General features: G+C 38.9%; 1 protein-coding gene across 2 annotated transcripts; it reads right to left on the minus strand.

Annotated features, from left to right (window-relative positions):
* Positions 1–110: 110 nt before the first annotated feature.
* Positions 111–13179, minus strand: LOC125251607 (phospholipid scramblase 1). Of its 2 annotated transcripts, none has more exons than XM_048164651.1 (10): positions 12938–13179; positions 11262–11294; positions 8335–8385; positions 3702–3764; positions 3496–3581; positions 1878–1920; positions 1575–1795; positions 1228–1389; positions 770–931; positions 111–441 (listed from the first exon to the last, which is right to left on the minus strand). In XM_048164651.1, the coding sequence occupies exons 2-10, from the start codon at positions 11272–11274 to the stop codon at positions 403–405; spliced, it is 840 nt and encodes a 279-aa protein (XP_048020608.1). In that variant the 5' UTR covers positions 11275–11294; positions 12938–13179; the 3' UTR covers positions 111–402. The 2 variants fall into 2 exon arrangements, with proteins under 2 accessions (XP_048020608.1, XP_048020607.1); XM_048164650.1 differs by having other exon boundaries at positions 8323–8385; positions 12938–13177.
* Positions 13180–18475: the final 5296 nt, after the last annotated feature.

An 18475-nucleotide genomic window follows, 5' to 3' on the forward strand; every position in this document is an offset into this window, starting at 1 on the left:
AATTACTTTGTCAAATATATTTAAATAGTACACAGTTATTTTAAATTGTAATAATATTTCACAATATTACTGTTTTTTACTGTATTTTTAATTAAATAAATGTAGCCTTGGTGAGCAGACGAAACTTCTTTTAAAAACATTAAAAATCTTAGTGGTTCCAAACTTTTGAACTGTACTGTATATATAATATGAAAAAGATGTGAGGGTGGAAGAAAACTGGAAGAATTGTTAGTGAGGATGAGATAACTGGATGTTTTTACACTATGGTATTGTAATTGGGGAAAATTCTGACTATGATCCACATAATTTTGAGTTAAAATTTCAAAGAGAAAACTAAACAGCATTTGTATTTCAAAAGAAATACATGATGTAATCAAATGTGAACAAAGCTCCAGGATGGTCTTACTCTTGATTTTGAGTGTGCTCAAAATACATGAAATCCTGTATATTAAAAATGAGAAAAAGACAAAAGTAAATTACTATGATTTATGCATTTATGTGAATATAATATATCCAATTACACCCTAAATACTGTTTTAAGCAGAAGTATGATTGCACCATGATTAAATGACCATTGTAACCAAATACAAAGAAATATTATTTCATTTTGATGGGAAAGCTAATAAATACTTTTTTTTTTAAATGAAAAAAAAGGCTCTCAAATATAAATACTGCACTCATCCTTTATTACGTTTTTAACTGTTTGTATGATTTTAAAACACTTGAACAATATTATGGTTTGTATTAATAAAGTGTACATATTACTTACAATAAGAAAGCAGGCTCCTAATAGAACTGCTTTTATTTTCACATCCAAATCCATTGGAAATTGTAAGCTAAAGTTGTCTGCATCAGTAAACGCTTCTGCCTCAAATCCTGTCCACTGTTTGCTAATTCGACCAATCACTGAGGACTCATCCATTGACATCACCTGGAATCCCATAAACATTTGATGAGCATCAGTTACATTCACAAAACATAAATACTCACAAAACATTTGACATTCACAACAAGACAACTGCTTTTATTAAATATTTTTAGAAATCATTCTAATATACTGATTTGTTGCGTAACATTTATTATTATCAAAGATGAATACAGTTGTATATTATATTATATTATATTATATTATATTATATTATATTATATTATATTATATTATATTATATTATATTATATTATATTGTACATGACAGTATAATATTTGCTATAATTTATGCACCATACCTCAAAAATAACATCAGAACAACATTTGCAGTCACAGAATGGTCCCACAATCTTCAGAACGGGTTCTTTTCTCTCATTCAGAACAGTGAACTTTGGCAGGAAAGGATGCCAGCTTTGCATTACATAACCAATAGGGCTGCCCGGAGGGCTCTGAACCTCCAGCTGAAATATATGGCAGTACAAACATTAAGATAGCAACATAGATAGGTATTTTGCAATATTTCAAACAATTTGTCCTCTTATTTTATGTGGCTATACCAGAATGCAAAGCAGGATGCAAAACAGTGTGATAATAATCATGGAACAGTATACACAGTGAAGTGGTCATGTTGTGTGGTATACTATACCTCTTGTAGACAGCAAGGGAAGCAACAACTACTGCAGTTAAGGGGACGGGATAAAGTCATCACTTCCTGTCCCATGTTATCCTGGATATGGAGCAGGAAGGAGCGAACCGATCCACAGAGCATACGAGTACAGAAATCACTCTCCTCAGCAGCAAAAAACACCTGCTGCCCTAAACTATTTTTCACCACATATTGATTTTTGGTCTCCCATCCCATGAGAACTGTGAGAGAAAGAGAGCATTTGTGTTTATGTGACAGAAGTTTAGAAAAGTGTTTCTAGTGCAATCAATGGCTAAACATTACCTTCCATTAGTTCCACTTTCTGATGAATTAGAAGCTGGTCAACCTGTGATAAGCAGCATTGTAGAACTGTCATGAAAATATACATAGAATGTATTTTCACATCTAGATATACAGTATATTTGCAAATAAATCCATTTGTTGAAAATCGAGAAACAGCTCGTTTTCGAAATTGCTTCCATTTTTAATAAAAAAAAAATAAAAAAAAAATAAATAGACATTGATTTTTATTACTGTCTCAATGGCTGTATGTGCCTTTTGGAGCTTCAACATTTTTGGCGCCCAATCACTTGCATTATATGTAATCACAGAGCTTGCTTTTCTAAAAATCTTCATTTGTCATTATCTGAAAAAAAGAAAGTTATATAAATCTGGAATGTCATGGGGGGGGATGTCATGAGTTTTTGGGTGAACTATCCCTTGGCTTACAGCATCTCACGAATGTTATCCGCCTCCAAAAAATTGACTTTAATGAATCAATTCTTTTAGTGGATCATGTAGTCTGACTCTAAAATGAATGACTCTAATTTGTTGGTTCATTTTAATGAATAAAATACATACAGCTGTAAGGACCGCCCAATCGGCCCAATGACAGTTTCCAACAGAATGGATGAAGGTTTCTTGCATGTTCTGTCTTTTCAGTGTGGCAAAGTAGTTTAATTCCAATTAAAATTTTAACTGACTCCATTTTATTATGACCTTGAATTTATGTTATAAAGCCAATTGATTATTGACCATTTATATGATAATTTATCTAGTCATTTGATTATCCTGTTTAACTCATTACTCGTATTGTACTCGTTCATTCAGTTCTCATAGTCGCACAGGGTCCTCGCACCGGCCGTTCATTATTCGGGCCCACGGTCACAAAATTTCAACACAACTTCTGATATTTATTCGTGATTTTTGAGATATAACTTGTATTAAAGTGGAAGAAAAGTGATACAGTGATCTGTCATGTCACATTTTAGAGCCATTTATTGTTTGAATTTCATGATAAAATGTACAGAATTTGAAAGAAGAGACTTTGTTTCTTATCAGAAGTAACAAAGCAAAACACTCTTTGCAATTATTGGATGGGAGGTGCACTACAAATAATGTTTGGTGTAGTGAAAACCCGTGGACCTGGCAACCCTAGCTTGAACAACAGGTGATTCATAAGGTCAAATACAGCCTGCTTTTGGGCAAATTCCAATCGGAAGTGAGGATCCCTACACATTTCAAAGGGCAGACCCCTTGAAGTGGACACTTTGGAGGGAGCAGGGCACTTGTGTGTCATAAGGTGAGACCGCAAGTGTAATGCGAAGTGGACTTCACGGGGTATCCTGCCATCTTAAGTGAGATTCCAATCCGAAGGGAGCGAGCATGTTCAGTTTGAAGGTTACTACATACGGCATATGAAATAAGGGAGCATCGATACATCACTTCACAGGAAGTGGAGAGCAAAAATCACCCAGCTGTCATTACGCATCCCCTCACCAGTCTGAACCATTAAATAATTTTTGATTCCAATTTGTAAAGCAGATGCTGTGAAGTCACCACATATCCTAGAGAAAGGTTCATATAGTTATATAGTTCATATATTTGAAATGTTCACTTCATAATTTATGCTGTTATTCACCTGGGTTAGGTACTCTAGACCCGGAGGACAGCCCAGGGGTCTGTCTGGGACTGGCATGACCATCGGGACCTGAGGTGGTACATAACCTGCAGCAGAAAAGAAAATGCTTACAGTATCTGAACTCTATAAACATATTATTTGTAAAGAAAAAGAAAGAAAGAAAGAAAAAAAAACCTTTATCATTACTAAACCCTTTATAATTTTACCGACTGGTGGTGTAGGATAAACTTCGTTTCTGCCTGGATGAGGGCCAATGGTATATACAGGGACTACGGGAAAAACAGAAAATCTCATAAACTATCAGATATCAGTACATTTACATGTTCAGACATGAAGCGAAAGAGAATGAAAACATTTCACAAGAGGTTGAAATTTGCCTGCAATGTTGATATAAGAAAACCAAATCATACTGTATGTACCTTTGCAGAGACAGACATACCATTAGGCAAAGGTAGGCGACCGCCTTGGACCCCCAAAAGCCGAGGGCCTCCTAAAAATGCTTTTTATATTATACAAGATGGACGTTCAGCACAAATGCACAAGAGGTTTCTTTAGTGTTCATTGCCACAACAACCATCTGCACATCCGTGTTGAACATACTTCTTGTGTATCCTGGTTGAAGCAAATGAAATATCATGGATCTGAAGCTATAACTAAAAACTGAGCAACACACTTTATTATATTTTTGTATTAAATGGTGCTCACTCGTTTCTTTGAAGGAAGAAAGTAGAGGACCATTAAGTGGAGGACGTATGCACAGTTAAGGCCTTTGCACACTGGGTCCGAAATTTTCGCATGCGTTTTTTCATATTTGTAATCCTAAAAATTCGTCATGCAAAGAGACCTTGCACACTGAGTCCGATGCGTATTAATGAACCCGTTGCAAAAAAATTGCAAAACAATACAAAATGAAGTCTTCAAGCAGTGAGCACGATTTAGTTGTCCTCTCTCTTCTTAAAAAGAGAAAAAGAAAGAGGAAATATTGGGTCCATCAAATCCTGAGATTGCATAGACAGAAAGGAGAGTTCCACCTCATCAAGGAGCTGTGTGATTATCCCAAGCATTTCATTGGCGAGAAAACAGCGATTTGAATTGTATGTTCCACCCTGCCCTGGCTACATTGTGAGTGGGTGATACAATGATTTATGTGTTGTTTGTTTGGGAGAATCAGCTCTCGAGGGGACTGACTGTGTTTATTCATAAAATGTCCAGACATTATAGTGATGGTACACTAACTACAGGAATTTAATTGAAAATGAATTCCTTAAAATAATCTTTGCTAATTAGGGCACCAGGCAGAACTTAATCCACCAAAAGAATTTCAATTAACAGATTAAACCAGGATAACTCAAACCACCAGTTACAAAAAATAGATATCAATGTAAAGTAATGGAATTCATTCACAACAACAAAAACATCCCACACAAAAGATTCAATGTCAAATTGCAATGTGCAATATCAAAATAGGAGAAAACTATTTTCACACAAAGGATTAATGCAAATACATAAAAATACACAAATCAAAGTCTTTTGATGTGGTGCATTGTGTACCTGGTGTAATTATTAGTTTGTAGGGTTAAGAGTTTGTTTCTCAACAAAAGATCAAAAGAAAGAAAGAAAAGAAGAAATGTTGGCAAAACACTCGGTTTCAAAAATCAACAGTTAAAAATCATCAGACAGTTATCCCAAAAAGAAAACAAAACAAATAAGGGAAAGAAGTGTGAATGTGTATGTGGTATTGGGTGCAAATGATGGCTACCTGGGGAAGCTTTTGGAAACACATGAACAGACACGCTCAGCAGACAACTCTCCGCAGTCTGTGTCAGGAACAAGTGCTATGCAATCTGTGTCAAAAGGATTCAAAAGTGTGGCAAGTATCCTTCTTTGGTTCTGTACTAGCAAAACCTGTGTGTATTTGATTCAAACTGCCCGCGACTCGACTCAGCAGCAGCCTCTACTGTTGCCGGCACTCACTGTCACTACAACTCTACACGTCACTGTTACCTCTCGCTGCTCTTTCCACTTATTTTTTTATTCGCTTATTGTTAGCTTTTTGTCTATCTCCCAATTGGCTCTTGCATTTGTGATCATTAAAACCTGTGCAGTTCATCAAAACCGTCACAATGTGTAAAGAAATCATGCATTATCGGATTTCTAGCTCCAGTCCTGTTGGCTATCATTTTGAGGGAAGAAAGTCTTGTGCAATAAAAAATCTAGTGGCTCAGATCTCGCGGTTGCTGAGGCAATGCATAGATTAAGGGTATGCAATATATATTTATAATGCAGAGGGAAGTGAGCAGATGGGAGATTCCCTTTCTCTCTTGTTCCTATGATAGCATGCAAACTAATTACATGTGTTTGCAGGCTTGGAGAGCCACAGTCCTGCAGAGTTCAGATCTAACCCTAATCAGTGCCCAACCTCTAGTCTCAGTGTCTGCTCGGAAACGTTTCTGCACTGGGCGACTTTAGAGTCAGAGTCAGTTTGGTTATTCCCTATCAGTCTTCCGCTTCAGGGCACTGGATCATCTACTCGAGAGAGGCTGGTTCCCTAAGTAGCATTGGAACTTCTGCCAAAAAGATTTCAACAGAAGCAGAGCATCACCACCCACAAAAAGACTGGGCACCGGGGCAGTACTCTCAGCTGAAGCCTTCTTGGGGTAAGACGGATATGAGGACCATTGTTATCTCAAAGAAGGCTTTGGCAAAGAGGTCCTGAAGCCAGTGGCGTCAGACCTCTGAGGGCAGACCCCTCCGGAGGGAAATGGAATACACCTCATTTCACAGTGCTCATCTTCCTTCGGTGCCCTCAGGGGGCTGTTCTGTCAACCCCACCACCTCATGTGCTTCAGGGCATAGTGATCTCCAGTGACCCTATATCTCAGTGTCCGCCTGGGTATGTTGTGGTGCTGGGATGTTTGCACCCTCTGAGGTTGGTTCCAAAGCAGTCAGTTTGGTTGTTCCCTGCCAGTCTTCCACTTCAGGGTGCCGAGCTGACTACTTGAAATATACCCTTAGTAGACAATTTGGCAGCATGGGAGCTTCTGGCAAACGTGTCTCAGTGGGTCCTGCAGGCCCTGAAAATGGAACGATAAGTCAAAGCTCTTTTGGGGAAGTAAGCCAAAGATTGTGTTCTTCCTTCCAAGAGATCTGCATGTATTCATTTAACGTTCCCACAGCATCAATTCTCGACCCAACATGAGTTCCCTTGAAAGGGGAACTCATGAACCAACCATAACTTGGTTATGACTCTAACCTTGGTTCCCTAAAAAGGGAACAAGACACTGCACTGCCCTGCCATACTTCAGGCGTGCCTGTGATCGACTTGCTTCGGCCTATCAGAAGCTGACATTGTTCTGGGTGCGCTTTATAGCTTCCTGTGTATGACGTCACCCACCTATGACATTCCGTCATGCCATTGGACCATCAAGATCACGTGGAGGCTTTCTCACAGCATCAATTCTCAATGCAGCGTCTAATTCCCTTTTGAGGGAACTAAGGTTACAGTCATAACTGAGACATTTTGTGTTACCAAATAATTTGTGTTACCAGGTAGTTTTGGGTTACCTGGTAGTTGCATCCACATAGGGTACAAAGCACTGATACAAACTTCTACAAGGATCTAGCCTTGTTGCAGGGCCTCCTCCGTGTACTCCACCTTGGCCTACTGTTCAGGTATAGAGAGTGGGTAGATCTTTCTACGGGGCACTGGCTCACCTGGAATAAGGCCTATGGGACAGTTCCATGGTCATTGTGGGGGTAATTGTGAGGCCCATTTGGGACAGAAGATGTCTTGATAGTGGGGGTGGCAGGATGGCATATAGATGGAATCGTTAAATTGACTGTTGCAAGCAGAGAATCAGAACCAGATATGTATTGTGCACAAGTTTAACTAAATCACAAACACAACTAATCTAAACAAACACATACACACATACATGGGTTAAATGGAAAGTGCCAGAATTAAACCGGAAACAGAAACAGGGAATGAAGCTATGGAAAAGTGTCATTTAACCGTGAAAAGCAACCATCAGCTTATTATTTTCAAAATGCCTCGTTAAGAGGATTTTACTGCTTATCCTTAACCTCTGTTCATTGCCTTTGTAGTTGAAGCAGTCTCTGAAGTTTCTGAAGAAGTTTTTGATGGTTCCTTGAGTTGATGGTGCTGAAGTTGCAATCGATTTCATCTGTGTTGAATGAAGAAATGATGACAAACTTGCGTGGTTAGTTTGACTCTGCTATGGCTGAGAGAGAGAGAGAGTTCTCTTTCTCTCGAGTAAGCACATGGCTGGTTGTAGATTGAGGCTTGTTGATGCGGCTGTGCTGGCTGGAGAGGCTACCCACAACGTCAAACAGAGGATGCAGGGAAGAGCTGATGGTTGTCAGTTCAGTGATAGTAAAGCTGCAATTTCCTTCCGAGTTGGAAAGAAGAAATTACAGTCTGACTCTGTTGGGAGAGTTCTTTCTCCCGGGCGGAGAGTGAGAACATAGCAGGCTGTGGTCAAGGCCTGCTGGTGCACATGGGCCGCAGTGGGGTCCCACACGCACATCAACCAGAAGAAGGAGCATTAGAAGCAGGAAGAGAGAGGGCGGAACTTGCACCACATGACAAAAACGTACCCTTTTTCCATTCCCCTACATGCTTAGATTGCCAGATTGTTCATTAAATACAATGAATAATTTGATTGGTTCAGCCATTACAAGGGTAACCCCACTTAATTTAGTTTTGACTATGAAGAGTTGGTAATTTTACGAGATTGTCAAATGCAAGTGCAGATTGTCTTGATTTCTCGTGAACATTTTTATATGGCTGCTGTATAGAAAAGGTACCTGAATTCTCACCAGGTGCCACAGGAACATTGGCTGCAGGTACATTTTCTCCTCCTGTTTGACCTACATTTAAGAAGAATGCATTTAAAAAATAGATTTGATCATTAAGTTATCAAACTAGAAATAGGTCATGTCATCACAGTAATAATCCATTTCATTGGGTACATTTTCACTTGGGTACTGTTTCCTGTTAATCTCCAAGATCATTAACCAAAGGTCATCAAAAGTGCAAAAGAACAGCTCAATGTAACATACTAAAACAACTTGAATAAATATGATATTTGAATTGCTCACTAGTCTGTCATGGAGTAATACAGGCACATTATCATAGAACAATATGGTTTATGACAGCAGAAGCAGTCATACACCATATTGTAGCTACATATTGACCTGAACGAGTTTTAGCCATAAAATAATGTCATCACATAACATTATGAACACTTGTACATAGCTAACAATGATGTTGATGAGAACACTTAGTTAGTACAATAGTCTCTGTAAATAATGGCTAAATGCTATTTCAGATGCAACTTCTGTCATCTCTGCAGTCTGACACTAGTTTTATTAGCAACAACTGATATAGTGTATTATTATTCCAATTGTATTTATTATATTTAAGAAAAATATTGTTGAAAAATATTATTTTTTGTATTTATTGTTAAAATTGTTATTCCAGAGTTTTTGTAAATGAGCACTAAGTGTATTATATTTTTTTTTATAATGGATATTTAATATTACCTCTAATCTTTGATTGGCAGTAACTGGTAAGATTGTGTCTAAAAAAAGTAAGTTACTTAATTTTAACTTTATGCTTATCGAATCATTGTAAGCAATAAAATGTCTCGGTTATGACTGTAACCTTGGTTCCCTGAAGAGGCAACAAGACACTGCATCGATTGACACTGTGGGAACCAAGATTACAGCCTTGCCCGAGATGTTCCCTTTCTAGGGAACTTGTGCTGCGTAGATTGAGGAGCTGAATGTGTGAGGGAGAACCAGAGTGGACAGTGAGACGTCTCTTGAGATGCAAAAAGATCACATGAGCCTGGCTGAAAACCCTCCATATCTCCTACACCCCCTCGGGTGGAACGTCCATTCCCCGGACTTCAGCCCCTGCCTCGTCAAGATGTCTGCTTCCTGATTTTGGCACCCAGGGATGTAAGTTGGCCTGAGTGAAAGCAGTTTTCCCTGGGACCACAGGAGGATTTGTTGCGCCAGTTTGCAGAGTTGACACAAGCAATTTATGTAAGAGACCACAGACGTGTTGTCTGAGCGGATGAGCAAATGGTTGCCCTTAAGGTCTGGGAGGAAATTCTTGAGAGCAAGAAAGTCAGCCAAAATTTATAGGGTATTGATGTGCCAGGAGAGATCAGACAGGCCTGTGGAGAGATCCACAGGCCTTGAGTTGAGTGACCATCTAGAATCGCTCCCCAACCAGTGAGGGAAGCATCTGTCTTTAGCATCTTGCGTCAACAAGGAGCTCCCAACACGGGACCTTGGGATAGGAACCTGGGTTTCTTCTACATAACCAAGGGATGTAAGCATCGCTGTGTGAACTTGATCATGTAAAATAACAGATCAGCCTGGTAGGCTTGCAGCAGAGACATTGCCTGACCAGCTGCTGTATAAGCCGAAATTGTTCTGACCGGTTTGGTGGGTAATGTCAGGGCTTTTAGGGACAATGTAGACTGAGGAGAGAGATAAATAGCTAATCACTATAAATAGCTGGATGTTTATGCACTATACCCTCGATAAGACACTGGTTTTCTCCAAAAAACGGCAAGCCCTGACGAGAGGGTTGTGACCGCAAGGACAAGAAGCATTTGTCTAGCTTGCTTTTAGGATGAATGTCCTGCTTCTCAGCTGGCCAGTCAATATTTAATCTGGCAACAGCGCGAGTCACAACCTCCACCAGCTCCTTGTATGCTGGAGAGTGAGGTGGTGAATCCTCAACATCTCCAGCATCAATGCTTACAATATCCACCTCCTCAGAGCTAGATAATTGCAGCACCGGTGCCTCACTCAGGGTGGAAGAAACCCCAGCACATGCTTCCGATCCATGAGAAAAGACACTGGATCTAGCAGGTGAGGGCAGAGATAAGGCTGGGCCCATCTTAAACCCCTATGTTAAATCCATTTGTGATCCCCATGACCTAGATCACCACTGTGCCTCTGCAGCAGCGGGACCCGAACCATGAGGAACTGATTGGACTGATTTCACATGTGCTTCATGACGCAATCACGCAGAGCTTTCCCACAGCATCGATTGACGCAACATCTCGTTCCCTCTTCAGGAAACCATGGTTACAGTCATAACCAAGATGTTTTATTGCTCACAATGGTTCGATAAGCATAAAGGTAAAATTGAGTAACTTCCATTTTTTTAGACACAATGTTACCAGTTATTGCCAATCAAAGTTTTAGGTAATATTAAATATACATTATAATAAAATATAATACAACAATAAACAATAAATACAAAAATTAAGAATATTTTTCACATTAATAGTCATATCTGTGTAATTTCAGATTCTTGAAAGGGAACGCAGTCCTGGCAACGCACAACATTTTTATTAGTGAGTCACTGAATTGTCCACTCAACTGATTTGTTTAAATGCACTGATGGTGCTAATAGGTATATTACCAGATTTAACATGGTTTCCGTTTGCATTGGATTAATTTAGAACTGTTTCCACAGAGCAAAAACACAAAAGTAACTGGCAATAAAATGTATATTACTAAATATGAACCTCTTGTTTTATTGAACAGTTGTATAAAAGCAGTTTATTGAAGCTGTTTATTGAACAAATACTAAAATATGACCGATAAACTGTACAATTGACCGTTGGACCCCGGATGACTATCCCTTATGTTTGTTTTGCAATGCCATGCACTTTTCATGAATTCAGATGGTTTTGAACTTTTGGGTAATCACTTACCTTGCAAAAACATGATGAGAAATTAATGTTTCTCTGCAATGAAACACAATAGGGAGAAAACAACAGGATTTCATTGTGAGTTCCCATCAGTAACTCTGTGTTTGAGCCACCACTAAAGCAAATAAATGCAGTCCATTCACATTCAATAATGTCACATTCACTAAATGTCAAAAGTACTAAGTTGACTGTTAGGCCTATAATTATTTCAACTATTTGCTGAGGGTTTATGCAACAATTAAAGAAACATAAATTATTCATGTCTTCTTTTACTAAAGTTCCTGAGGGTGTCAGTTGGCTGAAGGATGTAAAAGTATTCTGTTTCACAAAGAGCAATATCCATCTCTACCTTTTTTCAAAGAGAAAAAGAGAGAGAGATCATGCAGTCATGTATTTGGCTATACAGAGGCTATACACACTGACCAAAGTCAAACTCCCTGTGTGTGTGTGTATGTGTTTTAAATGATCAAGAGAATGGGACATGTTTGTAAGGCTCTCAGCTCAGCTCATAATTCGTCTCACTTTATAGATTTCTGCAGGGATGACATATTTTTTGTAGGCCAAATCCCAGAAACTAGTTAGCGTTATAACACTTCTGGTTCCATCGTCTTGAAGTCAAAGGGTTTTTTAATGGCTCAATATATTTTCATGATTTATTCTAAGACATAAAATATATCAGTAATATTGTGATTTTTAAAAATCTTTTACTTGTCTTGAAAAAGGTGGTCACTAACAAGTGCCTAAATGGGACTACAGAGGTTGTCAGGGACATTAAATGTTACTCCAAACAGGTAAACTCATCTACTCACTAGTCCACTTTCACAGCCTTGTTGTGTTTGATTACAATCTTGCAAACTATTATAACAAACTTTCAGGAAAAATGTTTTAAAAGAAAGACTGATAATGATGGTGATGTTGAAGTCATATGATAGTGGTGTTTGTTTATTGCCTGTGTTTAGTTTTTTACTTCTGCTAATTGTATTTAGGTTTCAAAATTCATAAAACTGTGCAATGTAAAATGATCATGATAAACAAAATCTAAGAAATATTTTGAAATTTGAAAACTTTTATTAGAGGCAGAGCTTATTTTCTGCAATAATCCAAAAGCCAAAGGCAAAAATCATATTGGGTTTTTGTCTAGAGAACTAGGGTAATGTTAACTTCTGGGCTGGCCTACAAAATATGTCATCAGTCTATTCAGGGCACGACCATACACACATTCAGGGCTGCCTGCAGGATTCAAAGGTCTCTGGGTCACAGCAGCTATTTTTTTTACATTTAGCCATTGTAAATAAAACTCTGTCACATAAACTGAGCACAGATATTAAGTATAGAAGCATGAACGCCTGTGGGATTTCATCTGACAGTATGCACAAAAGAGATTAATACTACACTAAAAAGTAGGGGGGGAAGTCAATATATACTTATGTTAAAAAGTTTTAAATTTCTTGAGTATGTCTAGCAATTATTTTAGCCTAACTATAATGCACTTCTGTAACTTGAGACTCTTTGAACCAATTGATCATGTGAGAGCAATGTTATACCATAGCAGAACAAAGGTGTCGCACATTTTGAATCCAAAAAGGGAAAAAAGCAACGAAATGGTCAAATACATTAATCTAGCACATCTTCACATATAGGAAAACAACTGCCTTTGGAATGTCTGTATGTTTACTTACCAGATTAGATGATGACAGCACTCAAGCACACTGAACATGTTCCAACATTTCATTTATCTGGCATAGAAATGTATTATTCCCTGACAGACAGCAATTTGAGTGTATGTTTTCCTTGTTGTGTTAATAGGAATTGCACCTCCGGACATAAAAAGGCAATGACTTTGCAAACTCCTTTGTCTGACATTTTGTGAAGTATCAAGACACCAGTGATACTCTACACCCCTGGGGAACACCGTACTTCACAGTTTAGCAAGGAGGTTGCCAGGATACTGACTGACAACAATATACCCCTCTATGCAAAAGCATGGCTTTTGTTGTTTAAACATTTATGATTGTTTCTGAAACATAAACATTTATGATTGTTGCTGGATTACTTTGCCTAAGACTGAATGAGTAAAATGAATCATGTACATTGCAGTATGTTAAAAGATAACTGTCTTTATAATGTTTTTTTTTTTTTTTCTTACTTAGTTAAAACAGGCAGTGGAACAATTCAGACAGGTTTATCACAATGTCTGTGGGTTTGTAGGTGTAATGCTTATATCCCAATAAAGATGAAGATGATAATATTACACACAGGGCTTATGAGAATGATCTAAATTGACAGCCAACGTGCAAAACAGCATGCTAACACGAGACAGTAGGGGAGAGTGGAGTAAGATGAGCCAGTGGGTAAGTTGACCCACCCCCTGTATCTTGGCAACCGTACCATTTTATTGTCATGTGACCATATATTTTAGAACCACCCATCATTTCTGCCAGTCTGTGAAAAGAGAAGCACATGGGAGGAGTGGAAGTCGCTTATTTACTTTAAAAACTGTTTTTGGCTTGTCATAGTAAAATCATCTAAGCAAATTTGTTCAAGTCTAAAAATATTTATGATGCATATTGGTGATTTAGCAACGTATAAAACCATGCAAGTCATTTAGCTAAATATTATTCTGAATTGGTAAGCTAGCTAGCTTTTCCTAAAATGGCAGCTATGGGGCAAAGTGAGCCAAATGCTGTGGGGTAAATTGAGCCAGTGTTTTAACTTACCCCACCATAAGGCAATGAATTTAAGTTAAATCTGAAGTATAAACTGGTGTCATTTCAATGTAATATTACGCGACTGGTTTATTTTATCTTTATTTTCGAGTTTATTTGATAGGAATAGTATACAAGTACACCAAATCCTTCTATATGAACCAAAGGGGGTTTAATCACATATATCTTTCCATCTGTAGTCTCTAATGTCCTAACATGGTCGACATTGCAGAAAAACAACCATGTCAAGAACCTTTTAACTAAAATATTTATTAGTTTCAGTGACATTTATTCATTCTCAACATATTGTTTCAGAAATGGAAACAGTTATTTGGTTGGTTTTATGTTGTTTAATTTAGCTTTAAAATATTTTTACAAAGAATATCTGTAAAAGGAAATTTGATTATTAAATTAGTTTTTAAAATAGGTATAGTATCTTTAAAATTACATGGGTTTGATTCAGATTCAGTTAGATGGTCAGTTTACACCCACCTACTGACTCAGATCAAATTGAGCCAGAGGAACACTCTTTTCCATATTTTTAGAACCCTTGGTCATAGATGTATTCTGATCATTTAAAATGATAGGAAACATCCTGAAATTACTTTAAATAATGTTATTGTACTTCTGCCTCTTTTTCCCTTATCTTGAGGATTGTTTACATAAGTAAACAATGGCTCATCTTACCCCACTCTCCCCTACCAGACAAAGAACAGAAAACATGCAGGAGCTTAAATATACAGAGATGATTAACTAAAAAGACAAATAGCTGTCATGATGAGTGTTAACGTCCATGATAACTGATGAGTGGCAGGAACCCTCTACAGCACAGCGTTGCCCTCAGGCAATGGAAAGTTTTCTTAAGCCCTATGTTTAGTGAACTTTTCGGTAGCACTTTATTTTACAGTACGTGTACTTTCCTGGTACATATATAGTAATTATACTGTACATACAGGTAAAAGAGTGGTAACACAAGGTACTTACCTGACATGTATGTACATGGAAACTATAATCACTGCTGTACTTTCCAATGGTACATACATGGTAACTACTTTGTACCTATAGACAAGTGTTGGGTAATAACAGGCACTTACTTATAGTGTCCAATTATAGTGTACAAATTATTGTACTTACTAATTGTTACCACTCTTTTACCAGTATGTACAGCATAATTACTATATATGTACCAGGAAAGTACACGTACTGTAAAATAAAGTGCTACCAATTTTTCTTTAAATGATTACAACCAGAAAGGTTGAGAAAGTACCAAAGAACAGTCAAATAAGGTGTGGGAGTCACTATCAAGCACCATTTAAAGGTGCGACATCCTGTTCTGACACATGGTCACAGGAGCACATGGTGTGAGAAGGCGGCAAGATTATTTGCTTTAGTAATCTTATTTAAAATGGCATGAACTGTACATAAAAAAATGTGTGTGTGGGTGTGTGGTTTAGGGAAGGAGCGAGGACTCAAATGCAGGGAAGAAAGGCTTTTATTTAATAATCAAAAATAAAAGAAAAACACAACAAAAACTACCCCGTGGGGGAAAAACAGACTGGAGAAAAACAGGACTCGACTTGACTTGGCTTGGCTTGACACGAGGGAAACATACAATGACGAACCAGCACAGGACTGCAAACACAAGGAGAATAAATAGGAGAGCAAACAAGGAAGGTAATGAGGGAGGACAGGTGGGGCAAATCAACCAATAATGAGGTAACAAGGTGGGCGGGGTCAAGACAATAGACATGAGAGCACATGGCACAAAGAAACACATGACAAGCCATGTGCTCACACCAAACAAAACAAAGACACAAGCACATGGCCAATGAAGACAAATCACAAGCCACGTGCTTACACAAGACGAGACAGGAACACGTGACTATGAAAACTCATAAGCCACGTGTTCACACAAAACAAGACAACATGACAGCACGCAGCCCGTGAAACACAGACTGCGTGCTACACAACACAAGGCAAAAACAACATGAAAGAACAAAACACAAGACAAGAACGCTCGACCGTGCGCTCACAATAAAAGACAGGACTGGGAGCGCGAGTGTCCGAATCCCGACACGAAACCGAAACAAAACTAGACACGAGTGCCGGGATCCGAACGCCACGCTCCCAACATGAAACAAGGCATGCAGACAAGAGAGCGCACGGCTCGAGAACACTTGAGACCGTACGCTCACACAAAAACACGACAAGAAAACAAAACACGACTGTCACAAAACCAAGAAATAAACTAGACCGAAGTGACAGAACCCTGACTGTGTGTGTGTGTGTGTGTGTGTGTGTGTGTGTGTGTGTGTGTGTGTGTGTGTGAAGGTGTAGAGAAGCCTTTTGTCAGCTTTTATGAAGTTTTATTATTTTGCATGTTCAGAAATTCAGTTTTTCTTTCGTTGCCTCAGGGCAATGTTGTGAGATAAGGGGTACTTTTCAAGGATGTTTTGGACAATACCTCACATTGGCAACAATGTATTATAAGAAGGGAAGATGCAGGGTTCCTGGGTGTGCAGGAACACCGAAAGTGATGTGCAAAAATTGAAACATATACCTCTATCTCACAGCAGAGAAGAACTGCTTTTTGAAGTTTCATACAGAGTGAAATCTTATTACATGTAGTACATTATATGGCATGACACACTACATGATACAGACCTTTGCATGTATCAGATTCAATATATCAATGTCTTTCAAGTGTTTTTTTCCCTTTTTACTTAATGATTTCTTGACATTTAAAAAAAAAAATTGTGATGATTTTGATGGGCACATGCCATCAACATGTGTGCAGTAGAGGGTTTTAAAGTAATGCATGTGATGAATAAAAAACAAACGGAAAGTCCATGAAAACTAAAACAAACTGATCATGACTGTGATATGACAGGGACAAGCTGAACACGACAGGGAAGGAGGAACCCGCTGCAGCCGTAGGGGTGGAAGGACGGAGCGCAGCGGACGGCCCGTCTATGGCGAAAGTGGTGTGACGACTAATGAAGGGGGAGCCGGTGAGGCAAAAGCCCTCAATGAAAACGAAAAAGGACGAGGGAACGCAGAGGAGCCAATAGGCAGAGTATCTCTGGTGGAGCCAGGGCATTCCCGGAGATGGTGTAGGGCTGCAAACATCCGGCAGTGGCGGGCTAGAGGACTGGCTGAACTCTGTGGTGATGGTGTTGAAATGAAACTTGACAGGATGACAGTAATCATGATAAGCTCCACACAGGTTAAAGCAAAGAAAAGATCCCAGGTCATAATGTGCACTGTACTTACACAGTGATAGTTTCAAAGAGACTGACGAATCACGGATAATAAAGTTCTCTTTGGACAATACAGATGATTCAGATACCAGGTGGGATAGGGTGGGAGTCAACACATCCCCATAGAAGTCCATCAGCTAGTCCTCCATCTTCGTTCCCTCAGCTGTTGATGTCGTGGGCTCACTCCCCTGGTCAGATTCACTATGGGGTTCCACTTCCAGAGTGATGGCGAGTCCTGTCCTCTAATCCTCGGGCTGTGACTCACTTGTCGCAGAAAGCCCACACGATTCCTCCATGGTCGATGGTGTTGAAGTTTGCTCTGGGTCTGGCTGTTCTCTGGATATGGGTTTGACGCTCTCCAAACATCTAATGGATGGCCTCCTTCCAGTCAAGTTCTCTGGTGTCTGGGAGTTCAACGGGATGATAGTAGTTTGCCCGATCCAGAAAAGTGACTTCAGGGTCTCATCATCATAGGGCAGGTGTGCAAGACAGCAAAATCCTTCAATGAAAACGAAAAAGTTCTGGCTCTCACAAGCAACAGCAGCAAACTGAACTGCATAATCCATTTTGGTCCGGAATTGAATTGAATTTGGCAGTTGATCACGTGATGCGCTGAAGGTTCTAATCATACCGGTGTGATTGTATGCTCCAGGGACCAGCCAAGACTGATCACACCGGTGTGATCGTACAAAAGGGTTAAATACACAGAGATGATTAACTAAAAGATGAACAGCCGTGATGATGAGTGTTCCCTTTCAGTCGGTCACGTTCGACGTATGTCAGTAGTGACCGATGAATTGGGATATCACCAGAGAGCCCTATCAGCTTCGAGTGAACTAAAACAAGCCAATGTAATTGGCGTGCTATATTTGCATAATGTGCACTAATAGAGAGAGATGCAAGAAATCTGAATAGAAATAACATGTTATTGAAATGACTAAATATTTAAAGCACAGATTGTAAAGTATGCAGCAGCACTACCTACCAATTGGATGTTCTCCCCTCTTTTCTCAATTCTTTCTCTATCACTCTATTAAATTCTTCCACTTCACTGAAATAGAAAATGGAGAACATAATTTCTGCTGGGTTAACAGAAATACTGTTAATGTTTAAAAAATGATACATTGGACACTGTGTAAAAAACATTACATTTTCTATTCTTACCTGTGGTAATGACCCGGACCAAAGAAAAAGGCCCTCTCAGCATCCCGCAGAGACAAATTCTGCAGCCCAGCCAGGCCGTATATGATGG

Source organism: Megalobrama amblycephala, linkage group LG17, assembly GCF_018812025.1.
Source record: "Megalobrama amblycephala isolate DHTTF-2021 linkage group LG17, ASM1881202v1, whole genome shotgun sequence".
Taxonomy (NCBI): Eukaryota; Metazoa; Chordata; class Actinopteri; order Cypriniformes; family Xenocyprididae; genus Megalobrama; species Megalobrama amblycephala.